Here is a 14421-nt window from a genome sequence, read left to right as displayed (position 1 = left end):
AGTGTTTTCATGTTCACGTCAACGCCTTTCATGCACGATGTAGCCCAATTTGACATGTCCGCTTTGGCTCGAGACCAGGGCAAACTTGCCGATGTGCGGTATTCGTCGGATTCCCTTGGTAATTGGGAATTTTCGCATCCGGGGCCAGACACCCGAACAAGTTCGATTTGAACAGGGACCTCGGCACGTTCGAGCTGCGCGGGCCATTGCCCCTTTCAACGCCTCGATGGGGCCACGCCAGGCCAATAACGCGTGGCACCGACCTGATCTTATCGGTGACCGAGCCCACTTCGCCCAGGCCCCGAATCAAGAGTCGGGCCGAATTTCCTGGACTGCTGCGCCAATCGCAAATTTTTGCAGCTCGGAATGGCCGAGTGCACTCCACTATCTGACGCTGAATCCGCCGCATATTGATGCTGGACCAGCATAAAATCACGTTGGCGCCAGAATGCATCAGGTCGACCCACCATGGGAAAAATATCACTGCCCCGAACCAGCAATGTCCCCGGGCTAATGCAATCTTGTTGAGTAATCGCGACAAATCCGAGGCAAACAAAAGCACTCGGTCTTGCTCAGACCAGGGTCAATGCAGATTTTCTCGATCTCGACTACCGACTGACACCCCTGGGCCCTTTTGCTTGTTAATTACCCGAGCTTCTGGGACGGGCTGACAAGCTGAATATATACACCAATCAACCCGCGCATATCCCTCCGGAGCAACGAGGTCTACATACGATCGCCATGATGACGGAGGCGCCGTCAGTGGAGGTCAAGGCCCCAACAAACCTCCCACGGACGATTCCCTTCTGGCGACTAGTCACTGAACCCGGTGTGGTCACGCAGGAAGTGGTAGATCACACCTATGCGGGCTCCGGCACCGAGGAGGATCCCTACGTGGTGCAGTGGATGCCCAAGGATTTTCGGAACCCTTTGGAGCTGGGGACTGTGATGAAATGGTCCATCACCATGGTAGCTGCCCTCGAGACCCTGGTGGTTGCTCTGGTTTCCTCGGCCTACACTGGTGGTATTGTGCAGATTGAAGAGCAGTTCCTCGTCACCACCGAAGTTGCCACCTTGGGTGTTTCTCTGTACGTGCTGGGCTTTGCCTTGGGTCCTTTGATCTGGGCCCCGATGAGTGAGATGTTTGGTCGTCAGAAGGTCTTCATAGGAACCTATTGTGGCCTAACCGTCTTCTGCGCCGCTACAATCGGTGCCAAAAACATCCAGTCCTTATTGATCTTCCGCTTCTTGGCCGGTGCCTTTGGCTCCTCTCCTTTCACCAACTCCGGTGGGGTGATCGCCGATATGTTTGCGGCTCGGGAGAGAGGCCTGGCTCTATCCGCCTTTGCTCTGGCTCCCTTTCTAGGTCCGGTCATCGGGCCGATCGTGGGCGGGTTCTTGGGCATGGAGGCCGGATGGAAGTGGGTGATGGGCTTGTTGACCATTCTCTGTGGCATCATGTGGTTCATCGGCGCTGCATTCAAGCCGGAGACCTATGCCCCGGTTCTTCTTCGCCAGCGTGCGCTCACGCTTTCGAAACTCACCGGCAAGTTGTATATCAGCAAGCTAGACTTGGACGATGGTCGACCGGCCCTGAAGGAGGCCCTGAAGACATCTTTGTCACGACCCTTCATCCTGCTCTTCTGTGAGCCTATTGTACTCCTGCTGTCGATCTACCTCGCGATCATCTATGGAACGCTCTATATGCTCTTCGGTGCTTTCCCTATTGTGTATGAACTCCACCGAGGTTGGAACCAAGGTGTCTCTGGCCTGGCCTTTTTGGGTGTGATGGTGGGAATGCTGGGCGCCATTGCCTATTCGATTCCTGAAAACACTCGGTACGGAAAGCTGCTGGCGAAGAACGGAGGCTATTCGCCGCCGGAATCTCGTCTTCCTCCGTGTATGCTGGCCTCGATTGCTCTGCCTGTTGGACTCTTCTGGTTTGCTTGGACCAACTCTCCTTCTGTCCATTGGATGGCCAGTATCGCGGCAGGCGTGCCTTTCGGTTTCGGCATGGTCCTGGTCTTTCTCAGCGTCTTCAATTACTTGATTGATGCCTATACTATCTTTGCCGCATCTGTGCTGGCGGCCAATTCTTTACTCCGGTCTTTATTCGGTTTCGCTTTCCCTCTGTTCACCACCTACATGTTCCAGAACCTTGGCATCCACTGGGCGGCATCGGTACCGGCTTTCCTGGCTTTGGCCTGCGTGCCATTCCCATTCATCCTCTACAAAAAGGGCCTTGCCATTCGCAAATATTGCAAGTACTCTGCGCAGTCTGAAGCATTTGTTCAGAGTCTACTGCGGGCCAGTGCTCCCGCAGCGGAACTCGAAGTCGATGACTCAACCATGAGTGAACAAGCGGCAACCCGCGTGCCTTCGAGGGATCTGACAGGTTCTGAAGAAGCCGCTCTGCAAAAAGAGAGCGCTCACGAGGTACACTCGATGCACCGATCACTCTCGCGCGCATCAACCCACGCAGCCGAGTTGCAACGTGTGCCGACCTATGAGGCAAACCCCTATAATATTGATCGCGTGCATACTCGTGAATCCTTTAAATAGAACACTAATGGCGGGCGTTGGGAAGCAGGGAACAAGAAAAGAGACTTTACCCGATGATCAAAGTCATCGATGCATGTGTCTGGTGCTTTTGATGTTTGATAACTGCCCGTACGGGCTTACACAAATTTTGCATGTAGATTAATACCAATTATTTTTAATATTTGTTAATGTCGACGAATTTCTTTTTTCACTACTCAACACAGAATCAAGTAAGCGATCTTGTGCGTATTTCTAGCATTCGACTATGATATTTGCACTGGTTATCGTAATTGGTGGGTATCAAAGTGAATTGGTTGGTCCGTGACTCTATGTAATTCTAATGCGCCCCGTTGACAATCCCGTTGCTGTGACCGTTAACGAGACCTGTATCGGCATCTTGGTGGATCCCGCGAATTTTGTCGAGGGGAACCCCAGGCGGAATACCATTTGAGATGCTGCTCTTCTTGCGGGGTTGAGCGGTCCAAATGGCACCGTCGTCGAGTAACTCTTGTCCTGCCGCAAGGGTCTTGGAAAGTCCTTCACCGAGCCACTGGGATTCCAGTCTGTCGATGTTCTCTTCGATCTCCCACGCGCGACCGCCCTCGACCAACATGGAAGCGCCATTCAGGGACGTGTCGGCTAGCATGCTGGCCGCCACGGTGGAAACGTCCTGGACCGTGTTGGTTGGTAGACTGGCCTTCTTCCAGTGCTGTTCAACGTTTTTGATGCTGTCCGTTTGCGTCATCCAGGGACAAATCGTATTGATGCGCAGGGCGTGCTTATAGGGCGACGAAATGTAATTGCGCAGCGATCGCATGAGGCCAATGACGCCGTGCTTCGAGGCCTGATAAACAAATAGAGAGGGGCTCTCTATGAATCCGGCCAGGCACGAGAAGAGGAGAATCGAACGGTCGGCTCGGGGGCCACGATTGTGGCGCAAATACACGGAGGCGATGCGCGAAACGTACATGGAGCCAAGAAGGTTGACATCCAGTACCTTGTGGTTCGGCTCCTTCGCATGAGGTTAAGATCCCTGGCCGCTCGCACGTCTCTTTGATTCAGTACTTACCTCGCGGATGCTCTCCAGCGTGAGTCCGAAGTCGAACCAATTGCCGATCTCTACAATGCCGGCGGCGGAGACGACGTGGTCGATGCGCTTGTAGGTGTTGAATGCGAGGTCGAACAGTGCGAGGACCGACTGATAGTTGGTTACATCGGTAGTCAGGAAGATGACCCGCGCAGGCTGGCCAGTCTCCTCCGACTGGAACCGATGCTGGCACTTTCGCAACAAGCCTTCGCCCGCAATATGGTCTACATCCCCGAAGCACACATTGGCGCCGCTGTCCAGGCAATGCTGTACAAGACTTGCTCCAATTCCGTTGGCCCCTCCTGCATAGTCGATGAGCACATGATGGAGAAGTCATTGAAGCAAATAACATACCGGTGATCAGAACCACCTTCTCTCGAAGGGATTCCGACGAAATCTGAGGAATGTACTGCGCCATGAGTGGATCTTGTGGGAGAGATTCGGAGTGCCAGATATAATGAGGGGAAGTGGGTCACTGCGAATGTCGTTATTCAATGTCTGGAGATGAGATTTTTTTTTGGTTTTCGAAAAAATAGGAACAAACGATAGCCTTCGAAGTAAGCTGTGTGATGCAGGTTGGAAGAGCAGCTTAGATATAGTTCGGATGGCTCTGACACCATAAAGAAGGCAGTGTGAAAATGCCTCGGAGCTCGGAACCAAAACTAGGTAGGGACCACCATGGCATCATGATGGAACATAGTACGATAATACAGTCGGTCGCCACGCAGGAATGGTTCCATCGAGGGGATCATGGCAAATCACTATTAGAGACTACACCAGTGCTAAACAGACCCGGACAGACGGGATCGGCAACCTGGGATGCGGGGGGGGGGAAAAAGGCTATGATCCATGATTCTGTGCAGGTAACGCGAGCCATGAGTCTAGACACGGGGAAAAATGGAGATGAACCATGTCGACTGGAGTGATCTCCCAGTCCGCTTCGGGTCCCTTATTGGTTGCTACGGATCGCAGTCCTCCGAGGTGAAGAGAAGAGTCCAAAGTCGATCCGAAGTCTGCCGGTTGCATTCTTCGCGCCTCAAACATGGCTCTGTGAGGCGTGTGAATGTGACAAGGCGGAAAATCTAAAGCGGAAGTCACGAGTGGACAGAGGAGAGAAAAAAAAAAAAGGGACCTTCTAGCCACATTGAAGAGCCAAAGTCGAGAGACGCCTGAACAGTCCATAAGAGGGGGGATGAACAAGACGATGGTCGACTGCCTGAAAGGGGTCCCTTGATGGTCATCCTCCATCGTGTGCATTATACGGGCTTACGGCGCAGATCGGGATCCTCCCCCCCCCCCACAATCCCAACGGCACACGCTGTGGGAGGTACGACGGGCACAAAAGGTGCTCTAGAACGTGGTCAGGTTATAAATCAACGTCGATCATTCTTACAAATTTATACATGGATCACCCAGGATCACAAAATACCGAAACGAGATGCTTTTCCCTTCCCAGTGATGCACACGTGCAATACCCTCCGGATCAGACGAGATCATCCATCCAAGCCTATAGAACACACCCCCAAAATGAACACACAGGATTATCTCAGAAGCCAAATTTTGCTTGAACGATGGTATATACAGAAACAAACCGGTCGAATGGCGCGAGACCGGAGACATGAGGACATGAGATCGGATATCTGGGAACTTTAGCGCCGAGACACGCAGCACAGAATGCCTGACTTGCCCAGGAACCACAAGGATCCTAAGAAGCGGAAGATCGATAGGCCGGCGGTCGTCCACAAAATGGCCTCGAAGTAGCCCGAGGTCCGGGTCGTGGAAGTGTTCTATGTGTTCCGTTTAGTGTCTCGTGTAGTGACGTCATCCACAACTGGGTGGGAAACATACCGTCAAACAGAAGCGGTTAATGCCTGTGCTGGTGATGCACAGCACCAAGACCAGGTTACTGAAGATCCAGATCAGGACCAGGTTAGTGCGGAACGATTTGTATGCGTCGTCCATGCTCCGTTCGTCCTGCTCCTGCGGCTCCACAAACGGCGCCAGCGCGCGCTTGACCGTCGACTCGAATTGACTATCAATATCGGCCTGTGGCTTGTCGACCTCCTCGATGAAGTTGGACTTGCCATCTTCCTTCTTCGTTTGAGCTTCCGGGAGCGCTTCACTCTTGTCCGATCCTTTGGTTCCCCACGAGACATCGTGCCAGTTACAGAAAGCGTACACCATCAGAACGTTGATCGAGCAAGTCATGCCACAGAAGTAGGCCCAGGACGAGGTGAACATATGCCAGGGATCCATGTACAGGAAGCTCGCCAGGAAGTAGACACCGTAGGTCGAAATTAACGCGATCATGACGATACCAGCGCCAGACGAACTAAAGAAGGACTTGAAGAACGCGCCGACACCATCGCTCATGGAGAAGTCTAGAGTACCTCCAGTAAAGGCGTTCTTCACAAGGAAGAACGACAAGACCAGAATGTAGGCCTGGATGATGGAGAAATAGATGAATGAAAGCGTGTAAAACAGGCGGGAACTAAAGATTCCATGTGGATAAGCATGCTTTCAACCCCCTTTTGAATCAAGGAGTCGAGTGAACTTACCCTTTCGGTCTGTTTCCCAAGGCGAGAATGAACTGGAGCATCAGGAAGAAGACGTATCCGTACTTCAAAAAGTTGTTGACAATGGGCGTGGCCTCGTTACCAAAGGGCCAGCCCTTGTTCTTGTTCGCGGCACTAGGAGTTCCCACAAGATCCATAATGACGGAGGTTGTGAGCCAGAACGAAGCTATCCAGAGTCAGTGTTCATTGATTCCGGGGCAATAGCGGGGAATATTCATTACCAAGAGCAAACCAGGTCATAACAAGGCCGGCAAAATTGTAAAACATTTGCACGTGGAGGAAAACCAAACGAAGGATGTTATGGCCACTCTTGTAGATCCGAGAAAAATGCATCATGGCGTACAAACTGGCAGCGAACGAGCCGTTCAGCCATCGTCGTCGTTGACCGAGAAACTCCGCGGCGCCCTCGGGGACATCAGTCTCACCCTTGGACGCCTTGACGTAGGTTAAGTGCCACTTGAAACCAGCCTTGGCTACCAGTTCAAAACACAAGATACGATCTTCGGCAAGGAACATATTCTTCTTGAAAATGTTCATGCCCTCGATACCCTTCTTACCGAGCTGTTTCGAGAGGGTGTGGTCACCATGGAAGTACTGTTCAAGAGGTCGGCCCATAATTGCACGATAGCGATAAGCCGAGAAAGCACCAGGCAACACACTCACGTATCCGAAAGCACTCTCTAACGGTTTATCGAGGATATTCGAGATCTTATACTCGAAGTTTTGGGAGGCGACGAGCGGGTTCATCAGATTCTTCCAGCCCTTACCCAACATAGCGTGAATCTCACCACAAGATCCGCCAAGGTTTTTGTCATTGTAAAACGATTCCCATAGGGCTAGAAGAGACTTTTTGCCGGGTTTCGTACCAGCATCGATCAGAATGACCACCTCCGGATTTAAGATCCGGCAGAAGCCGTTGAACAACCAGCGGTGGGAGTTGATCTTCTTGCTGTTCTTCTGCTTGAGGCAGAAAATCATCTGAACAGGAGGGAGATTGGTCGACTCGTTGCCCTGGGGCCGAATTAATTGCTGACTCGCCGTGACGGAGAGCTGCGTGGTATACTCGAAAATGTGCGCGACAGTTTCCTTGCCGTCCACGGACCGCTTCATGATGCCATCCTGATAGATACCAACCGTCGCCAGCAAATCGAGCGTGTTTTTGTCGCAGGGGTCGATCCCATCAAAAACTAAGGTGACCACGATCTTTTGCCACGCCGGTCCACCCTTGTTCCAGAACTCCGACTTCTTCAGGTTGACAATGTCCCGGATGTTCTGCATGACACCGTGCAAAGTTCGCGCGGTGAGCACCTTGTCTTCATTGTAATAGGTGATAGCGATGAGCAATTCCGTGTGTCGGTTGTACATGGCCGGTCGCAGGTTGTATCCGTTTCGCAGCGTGAACTCGTCGGGGTCAACCGTGGCAGCCGTGTAGCGCAGATGGGTGAACTCTTCGGGGAAGCCCTCCTCGGATTCTCGATACTCTTTTTGGATGGCATTTTGAATCGCACTCGGCACGGGGTAGTCCACGCTCAGCACGGAGCCCTGCACCAGCTTAATTTTACGGGTGGCATAGCGTCGAAGACCGGAGGCGGGGGCCTGGCGATTCTGCCACGCCTCCGAGGGCGTCTCGGACATAGGGGATTGGATCCCCGAGCGACGGTTGAACGTGCCCGAGGATTCCTGATACGGCCCATCCGGGAAGATGGTCACACCAGGGTCTTGAAGAGTGTAGCGCCGCAGAGAATCCGTCGAGGCATACGGATCGTCGAAAGGAGCGTTGAAAGGACTCGGCTGGTTTCGGTACAGAAGCGATTGCTGGCTTTCGGCCTGTTCGGGCTTTTCTTCTAAGCCAAAACCGTGCTATTCGAACAGACTCAGTTAGCGTCCGAAAAGTTTTGACATTCTTTTTTTCCCCTTCCTTTCGTTCCAATGGAGCGCCGGCTGGGTACTCACGGCTTGAGGATTGGTGTGCGAATACAAGCTGGTCTCGCTGGCCTGGGGAGAATGAGACAACTGCGCCGAATGGGGGGAATGAGGAGACTGCGCCGAATGGGGGGAATGAGGAGACGTTGGCATGGGGGTACCCATTGTGCACTAGCTCCCCGATTATCGGGTTTTTTGTTGGTGGTCGGGATGGGCGGGAGCGAACGAACGCGCAAGCTCACAAGATCGAACGAAGCGAGAGACAAAAAGAAAAGATGAGGAAAAAGGTCAAGTGGAACAGAGACGGAGTTCAGGCAGTGGCTATCTCACTAAGGACATCCAGGGAGAGTGATGCAAGACCTCCTGGGCACGATGTAGATCTATTCGGGGGTGGCTGCGAAAGAATGGGCTCGGCGGATACCGAGAGAATGAACAGAGGACTAGTTCAAGAACAAAAGAAAAGCAAGAGAAGAATGAAAGTAAGGCTGAATGAAGCACCCGAGCATAGCCTGTGGGACCACAAGATATTTTTGGGTCTTCAATTCCTGATTGGAGGCGTAGACGATGTGGACTGAAAAGGGCGAAGTGGTGGATCGAAGGCCCATTGCCATCATCTTCTAGGAGCTGTCGTTCGTCATCCGTCAAGTTCTGGGATCCACCGATGGATCCTCGTCCGAAACATCCACTGGCTGTTGATTGCAGCCCCCTTCGCATGGTGATGGGGGGGAGGATCACCTCGCGTTCCTACAGGGGGGGTTTGATCGGCCACTCTGCTTCATGTCCACGGGTCGAAGAGGGTCCTTCGGGGTCTTTGCACCAGAGCATCACAGTGGCTCAGGTACGGCTGCGAAATGCAATCCGGCCTCCGATCCAGTTTGTGGTATACTACTCGTCAATGATGAGGCCAACAGCGGGTCAAGTGCGTAACGCGTCCGCACATTGGTCGAGCGCTTCACCTGAGATCCATTCCAGACCCCGGTTATCCCAAACTCATCCCTTTCAGTCTTCAGTACTGCAATCTGGAAACCCTGAAACTCATCTCTTTCGATGCATTGCATTGGCGGTGGTACCGTCTCAGATCCTTGCCAAGGCCATGTCTGCCAAGTGGCGCCTGGGGACGGGGCCACAACTGCCGCCATGACGAAGGGGCGGAACATCGAGAAAAATAGAACGATCGGCCGCGTCGTGCATCGGGGCTCAGAGGGCGCCTCCACTACCGTGATTGGATGAGGCCGAGGCTGCCGCTGCCAATGTGGGCTCAAAACGGAGATTTCGTGTTTTGCTTCTTTTTGTTTCTTTTTTCTTCCTGTTTGCATGGAATTCTTTGGTTTCAACGCTCTTCACGTGTTTTTCTGCCTGGCAAACGAGGTGTCTCGACACCTCAGGCTACTGATTCCCAAGTGGCTTTTAACTCCCCTAACAATCCAAGTCGGCTCCCAAGGTATATGGCTCTCAGAGACTCAGTGGAACGGAAATGATCGCGCTGTTACTCAACTTTCAGATTGCTTCCCGGGTGAGCTTGGAACCCACCTGGTATGTTTGGAATATACTACCCCGACCTGTTGCGTAGGCAACTGCTCCCGTGTCCGTCAAGTTGCAAAAACCTGGAAATAAAAATATATCTGGACACTTGGAGAAAGTCCTGCCGGAAAATTGAGGGGCCGATTCCATTGATCACCAGGAAGGTGGTCTCCATTGGTTAGATCTTCTCAGGTCGCATAGATGTAGATAATTCAGAGGTCGGAAGCGGCCCGATGCCGATCGCGACGGAGCGGACTTCACAGCGACACCCTTCCCCGCAAGCCTTTCGAGCCAGAGCCTTGGAAGGTGGCCACTGATAATCTTGGCTATAGACATTGCTGGCTGGCGAGAGTAGAAGCACCAGCCGAAGAGTATTTGAATGTCCCTGGAGCACTCGAGGTTGCCAGGGCAGGCACATGGATAGAGAACCCTTGATTTATATTTACCCATATATACATGTACTTTGCATGCATAGCCATTGACCTACCCAGGTGAAGCTTCTTAAAGCTTGGTCGGCAGTACCCCAGGCGTAGCCCGAGGTCAATGATGCGGGGTAGACCTATATCTAGTGAACCCTGAAGCTGAACAGAGCGGCCGTATATATCCAGATGCCCGGGCCATTCGATTGAGGCGACCAGACCGATCTATTTGTGCCGATGCCTCTACAAACTCCGCCCTTTGACTCTTTGCCGCTGCGCCCAAATGGTCCTCGGGGCAATGCCTGGGGCTTATTTGGGGACCAGGACGAGATAGGGATGCTCAATCGTCTCACACCCGAGAATACAACGGCCGCTGCGCGTGAAATCGTGGAAGGAGTACGCGTCTCCACAGATTGGAACCTCAACAGCATGGCCACACCATGCTTTGGGCGGTCGGCGTTTGAGCATACCGTCAAGAACAAGGCCCCTCGACCGGTCAATGACGACGTCCTGGTCTTCAACACGCAGAGTAGCTCCCAATGGGACGGATTTCGACACTACGGCTCCCCGGAAGGGTCTTACTTTAACGGCTGTTCGCTCGAGGATATCCAAGGATCCACGCGGAATGGCATCCACAGTAAGTCATTTCTTTCTCTGCTCGAACCGGCAAGACGGGTTCTCACAAGACATGTTGCGGTAGCGTGGGTGGAACGGGGCGGAGTCGTTGGGCGCGGTGTACTTCTGGACTACGCCGCATGGGCTGAGGCCAACGGCATCACCGTCAATTGCTTCCAGACTCAATCCATACCCCTTTCCGATCTTCAGAAGGTGGCTGCTAGTCAGAAAACTAACTTCCGACCGGGTGACATCCTATTCATTCGAACGGGCTGGACTCGAGAATACGAAAAGCTCTCCCGGGAGGAGTGTCAGCAGCTGGCCGACTACAAGGCACCCCCCGTGATCGGCGTCAAATCATCAGAAGAGATACTGCGATGGATCTGGGACAATGAGTTTGCGGCCGTTGCCGGCGACATGCCGAGTTTCGAAGCGTACCCCTGCCAAAATCCGGACTTTTTCCTGCACGAATGGTTACTGGCAGGTTGGGGCCTCCCAATCGGTGAGCTATTTGATCTGGAGCGTCTCGGTCAGGAATGTCGTCAGAGAAAGCGTTGGACCTTTTTCTTCAGCAGCGTCCCCTTGAAGGTAAGCGATCCGCGACCATTCCAATGTTGAGGCCCCCTCCCCGCTGACAATCTCAGGTTCCTGGTGGCGTGGCGAGTCCGCCTAACGGAGTGGCTATCTTCTAGTTTCGTAGTGTTTCACTGGTCAATAGGATCTAGAGGTCTAGGATCTAGGCCATAGATATCTAAGTTGCGTTCATCAATCTGAGTGATATAAAGTGTTGGCAGTGATAGCGCCGAGAGACAAGCCCCCGGTCCGATGATAAAAGATAAGGCTGTGGAGTCAGTAAATACCCGTAACGAGCTTTCCCGCGAATCTAACAAGGCTAAATCGGCAGGTTTGGCCTTCCCGACAGTAGGGTTCGCAGGACCCCGTGGGGAAGGCACGTTTATCTTCCCCAACTCTCCAGACATGCATGGGAAACGTGCTTCCCGGTCGGACCGTATGGCTCGTCGATCAATGGTAGCGTATGTATCATCGATTCGGAACAAGCTGGACCCTCTGGACATGTCCTGACCGTCGCAGATGCAATCGATGTCGCAGTCGGAAGACGCGCTGCGCCGGCAACCCACCGCTGCCATGCGCAGCTTGTGTAGATATCAACCAGCCTTGTGTCTATTCTGAGGCGGAGAAGCGAGTCTCAATAACGGAGAGGTACCGCTCATCTGCCTTGGACATGCTGGCTCAGACACTCATTCTTCCAGTTACTATCGCCATCTACAAATGCAGGCCCGTTCACCTCCTCAAGACAGCCGATCGTATGATTCCAAAGGTCTTGAGCATCATCGCCCGGCTTCGACTCCGACTTCGTCAAGCGTGCCTTCAACGGTTACTCGGGATTCAACCCGGGAAAGAGAGGTACCCTTAGAACGAGACGACTGGTGGTTCAAAGGAACCGACAACCTGCTTTTGAACCGATCTGGCGAGCACCGTGTGTATTCTATCCCATCTGTCCAAAGGCTGGTATATTAACCGCATGTAGATTTTGTGGGAGCCTCCTCCACTACCCATTTAGCCAAGCGTCTCAATCCTGCCACCACCAATCTTGCATGGGATGTGCGTCCGCTTTACGACGATCCTTCGTCCCTGCGCCGTCCAGTGGCGAGCGCCCTTCCTCAACTGCCTCCCTTTGAATTTGCCAAGCGGCTCTTTTGGGTCCAGTATTCTTACATCGGTACCATATTCTCCTTGATCAAACCGAGGGAATTTGAAGAGCGTCTAGCCTTTGTCTATCATCGACCACCCGACTTCTCCCATCGCGAAACATGCTTGATTTATTGCCAGACCCTGCTAGTTATCGCATTTGGATTGATGTACTCTGTAAATCAGTGGTCAGGAGATGACGGCCCACCCGGCTTCAAGTATTTCAAACATGCTCTGCGTTTCCTGCCGGACATTCACGAAGAGGGCTCCATCTTTTTCGTCGAGGTCCTCTGCTACGTGGCGTACTATATGCAGAATCTAAACCGGCGCGATGCGGCCTTTCTTTACGTAAGTGAAGCCCTCCTGGTTGGAACTTGACTCAATCCACTCACATTGTCAGATCGGTCTTGCCCTTCGCATGGCTATCTCTCTAGGTCTCCACCAAGAAGTATCAGATCCGAGTATCAGTGAGACGGATCGAAACCGCAGGCGTCGAGCTTGGTGGTCCGTTTATAGTTTGGACCGGTACCCACGCCCAGATATACTGAATCGGATGAGGATGACACTGACGGCTACTGCATAGACTGCTCTCAGTCAAGTCTGGCAACCCCATCACCATCCATGATGAAGACATTGGCACATCACCGGCGACACTTGTAAGTCACACGGAGTCCTCATCATGGGAGTGATCCCTGACCATTTCTCCAGGATGGATCTACTTCCGACCCCTGGCCAGCCATTGTCCTCACTCATTACACACAGCTCTCCCGAATATTAGGCCGAATTGGTGAAGGTAAAGACCAGAAGTCCACCCGTGACATTTGTGCTGTCGACGGCTAATCCCAATCCACAGAGATATACCGGAAGAAGCCTCGATCTGGTTCCAGCCTGATAACGTCTGTGCAAAGTATCACCAACGACCTTTCAAGCTGGCTTCGACAAGCACCCGACGGGCTTCGCATTGATTTTACCACATTGGACAATCATGTGAATCGAGAGACGGTGTCGATCAATCTCCATTTCTACTCGTGTGTCAACATGACGGCCCGCCCTCTCGTTTTCTATGTCATCCAGCGACGACTTGACGCTGGTATTTTGGGCACCTCAGGCGAGGATTGGAAAGAGGGCTTAGCACCAAATACGGTCGCAGTGATCGATAGCTGTATTACCGCTGCTCGCGCAACGACCTTGATCATGGACGCAGCGGCAAAGCACAATCTCATCGGTAGGTTGTCCCAATTCTTGACCAGAATTTGCCTTTCGGTCGTTAATATTGCTCACAGCTACCTACGGCTATCTCGACGGGGAATACATTTTCTCTGCCGCATTACTTCTTGTCATGGTCAATGCGGTTTTCCCTCACAATGAAACTAATGCCCGGGCAATGGAGACTGCGCTAAATCTCCTCCGTAGTATGGCTGACCGAGGTAACACCTACCTTGGCTCGCGCCATTCCTTGTTGCTAGAACTACGAGCAGCCATTGAACCCAAGGCTGTTACAGGCGACGCGGAAAGATCAACAACTGCACTGAATGTCCCGGCCACACCAAGGAGTAATTATCCGGCTAGTCCCGCAATAGATAATACGATGGGCCCCACGCATGAACTCCCGGAGGATTGGCAGGCGTCACTTGATCTGCCCTCGTTTCAAAATATTTCTTTTCAATTTGATCTGAACGATGATCCAGCACTCTGGGAGGGTGCATTGGATCAAATTGACATTGACATGGATACCGATTGGATCGAGAGCACGTTGAAACGATAATTCCTGTGTATGTGTACATTTTCAATAAAATACATGATGTTCCAATGTTTTTTATTCACAGTTTAGTTTGTCCTCTTATCTCTGTAGTCTTTTTCACAAGGTCATAGATAGGAAGATCCTCCCGATAAGAGCATGCGGGTCTCTCCGATCTTACCCCTCAGTCTTGTTATCGCGTTCGATGCACGTATTTCCAATCCATCGGCCCGAGAGAACCGACGCGCCGGCCATCGGCCCGACACGTGACCCGCATACAATGGCGCGACA

At 52.5% G+C, this 14421-nt stretch overlaps 4 protein-coding genes across 4 annotated transcripts; 2 read left to right on the top strand and 2 right to left on the bottom strand.

Moving 5' to 3' along the window:
- Positions 1–741: 741 nt before the first annotated feature.
- N7477_010243 (MFS transporter) lies at positions 742–2562 on the top strand (the record flags this gene model as incomplete). Its single annotated transcript, XM_056971904.1, has 1 exon — positions 742–2562. The coding sequence occupies one exon, from the start codon at positions 742–744 to the stop codon at positions 2560–2562; it is 1821 nt and encodes a 606-aa protein (XP_056818883.1).
- A 316-nt stretch (positions 2563–2878) lies between these two features.
- Positions 2879–4046, bottom strand: N7477_010242 (Short-chain dehydrogenase/reductase SDR; the record flags this gene model as incomplete). The annotated part of the gene is made up of 3 exons (XM_056971903.1): positions 2879–3553; positions 3611–3930; positions 3983–4046. 3 exons carry the CDS (start codon positions 4044–4046, stop codon positions 2879–2881), a joined length of 1059 nt encoding a protein of 352 aa, XP_056818882.1.
- A 1231-nt stretch (positions 4047–5277) lies between these two features.
- N7477_010241 (uncharacterized protein) lies at positions 5278–8292 on the bottom strand (the record flags this gene model as incomplete). The annotated part of the gene is made up of 5 exons (XM_056971902.1): positions 5278–5415; positions 5477–6119; positions 6187–6370; positions 6426–8064; positions 8158–8292. The coding sequence occupies 5 exons, from the start codon at positions 8290–8292 to the stop codon at positions 5278–5280; spliced, it is 2739 nt and encodes a 912-aa protein (XP_056818881.1).
- Positions 8293–10304: 2012 nt separating this feature from the next.
- On the top strand, positions 10305–14157 carry N7477_010240 (transcription factor domain-containing protein; the record flags this gene model as incomplete). The annotated part of the gene is made up of 12 exons (XM_056971901.1): positions 10305–10704; positions 10768–11270; positions 11327–11373; positions 11468–11716; positions 11775–11903; positions 11954–12180; positions 12232–12740; positions 12793–12917; positions 12976–13048; positions 13101–13185; positions 13246–13617; positions 13676–14157. The coding sequence occupies 12 exons, from the start codon at positions 10305–10307 to the stop codon at positions 14155–14157; spliced, it is 3201 nt and encodes a 1066-aa protein (XP_056818880.1).
- Positions 14158–14421: the final 264 nt, after the last annotated feature.

This window comes from Penicillium maclennaniae (genome assembly GCF_028827695.1).
Source record: "Penicillium maclennaniae strain IBT 15551 chromosome Unknown utg000008l:1.0-3552695.0:1.0-3555053.0, whole genome shotgun sequence".
Taxonomy (NCBI): domain Eukaryota; kingdom Fungi; phylum Ascomycota; class Eurotiomycetes; order Eurotiales; family Aspergillaceae; genus Penicillium; species Penicillium maclennaniae.
The sequence above is the reverse complement of the archived record's forward strand: the minus strand, read 5'-3'. Positions and strand labels throughout refer to the sequence as shown.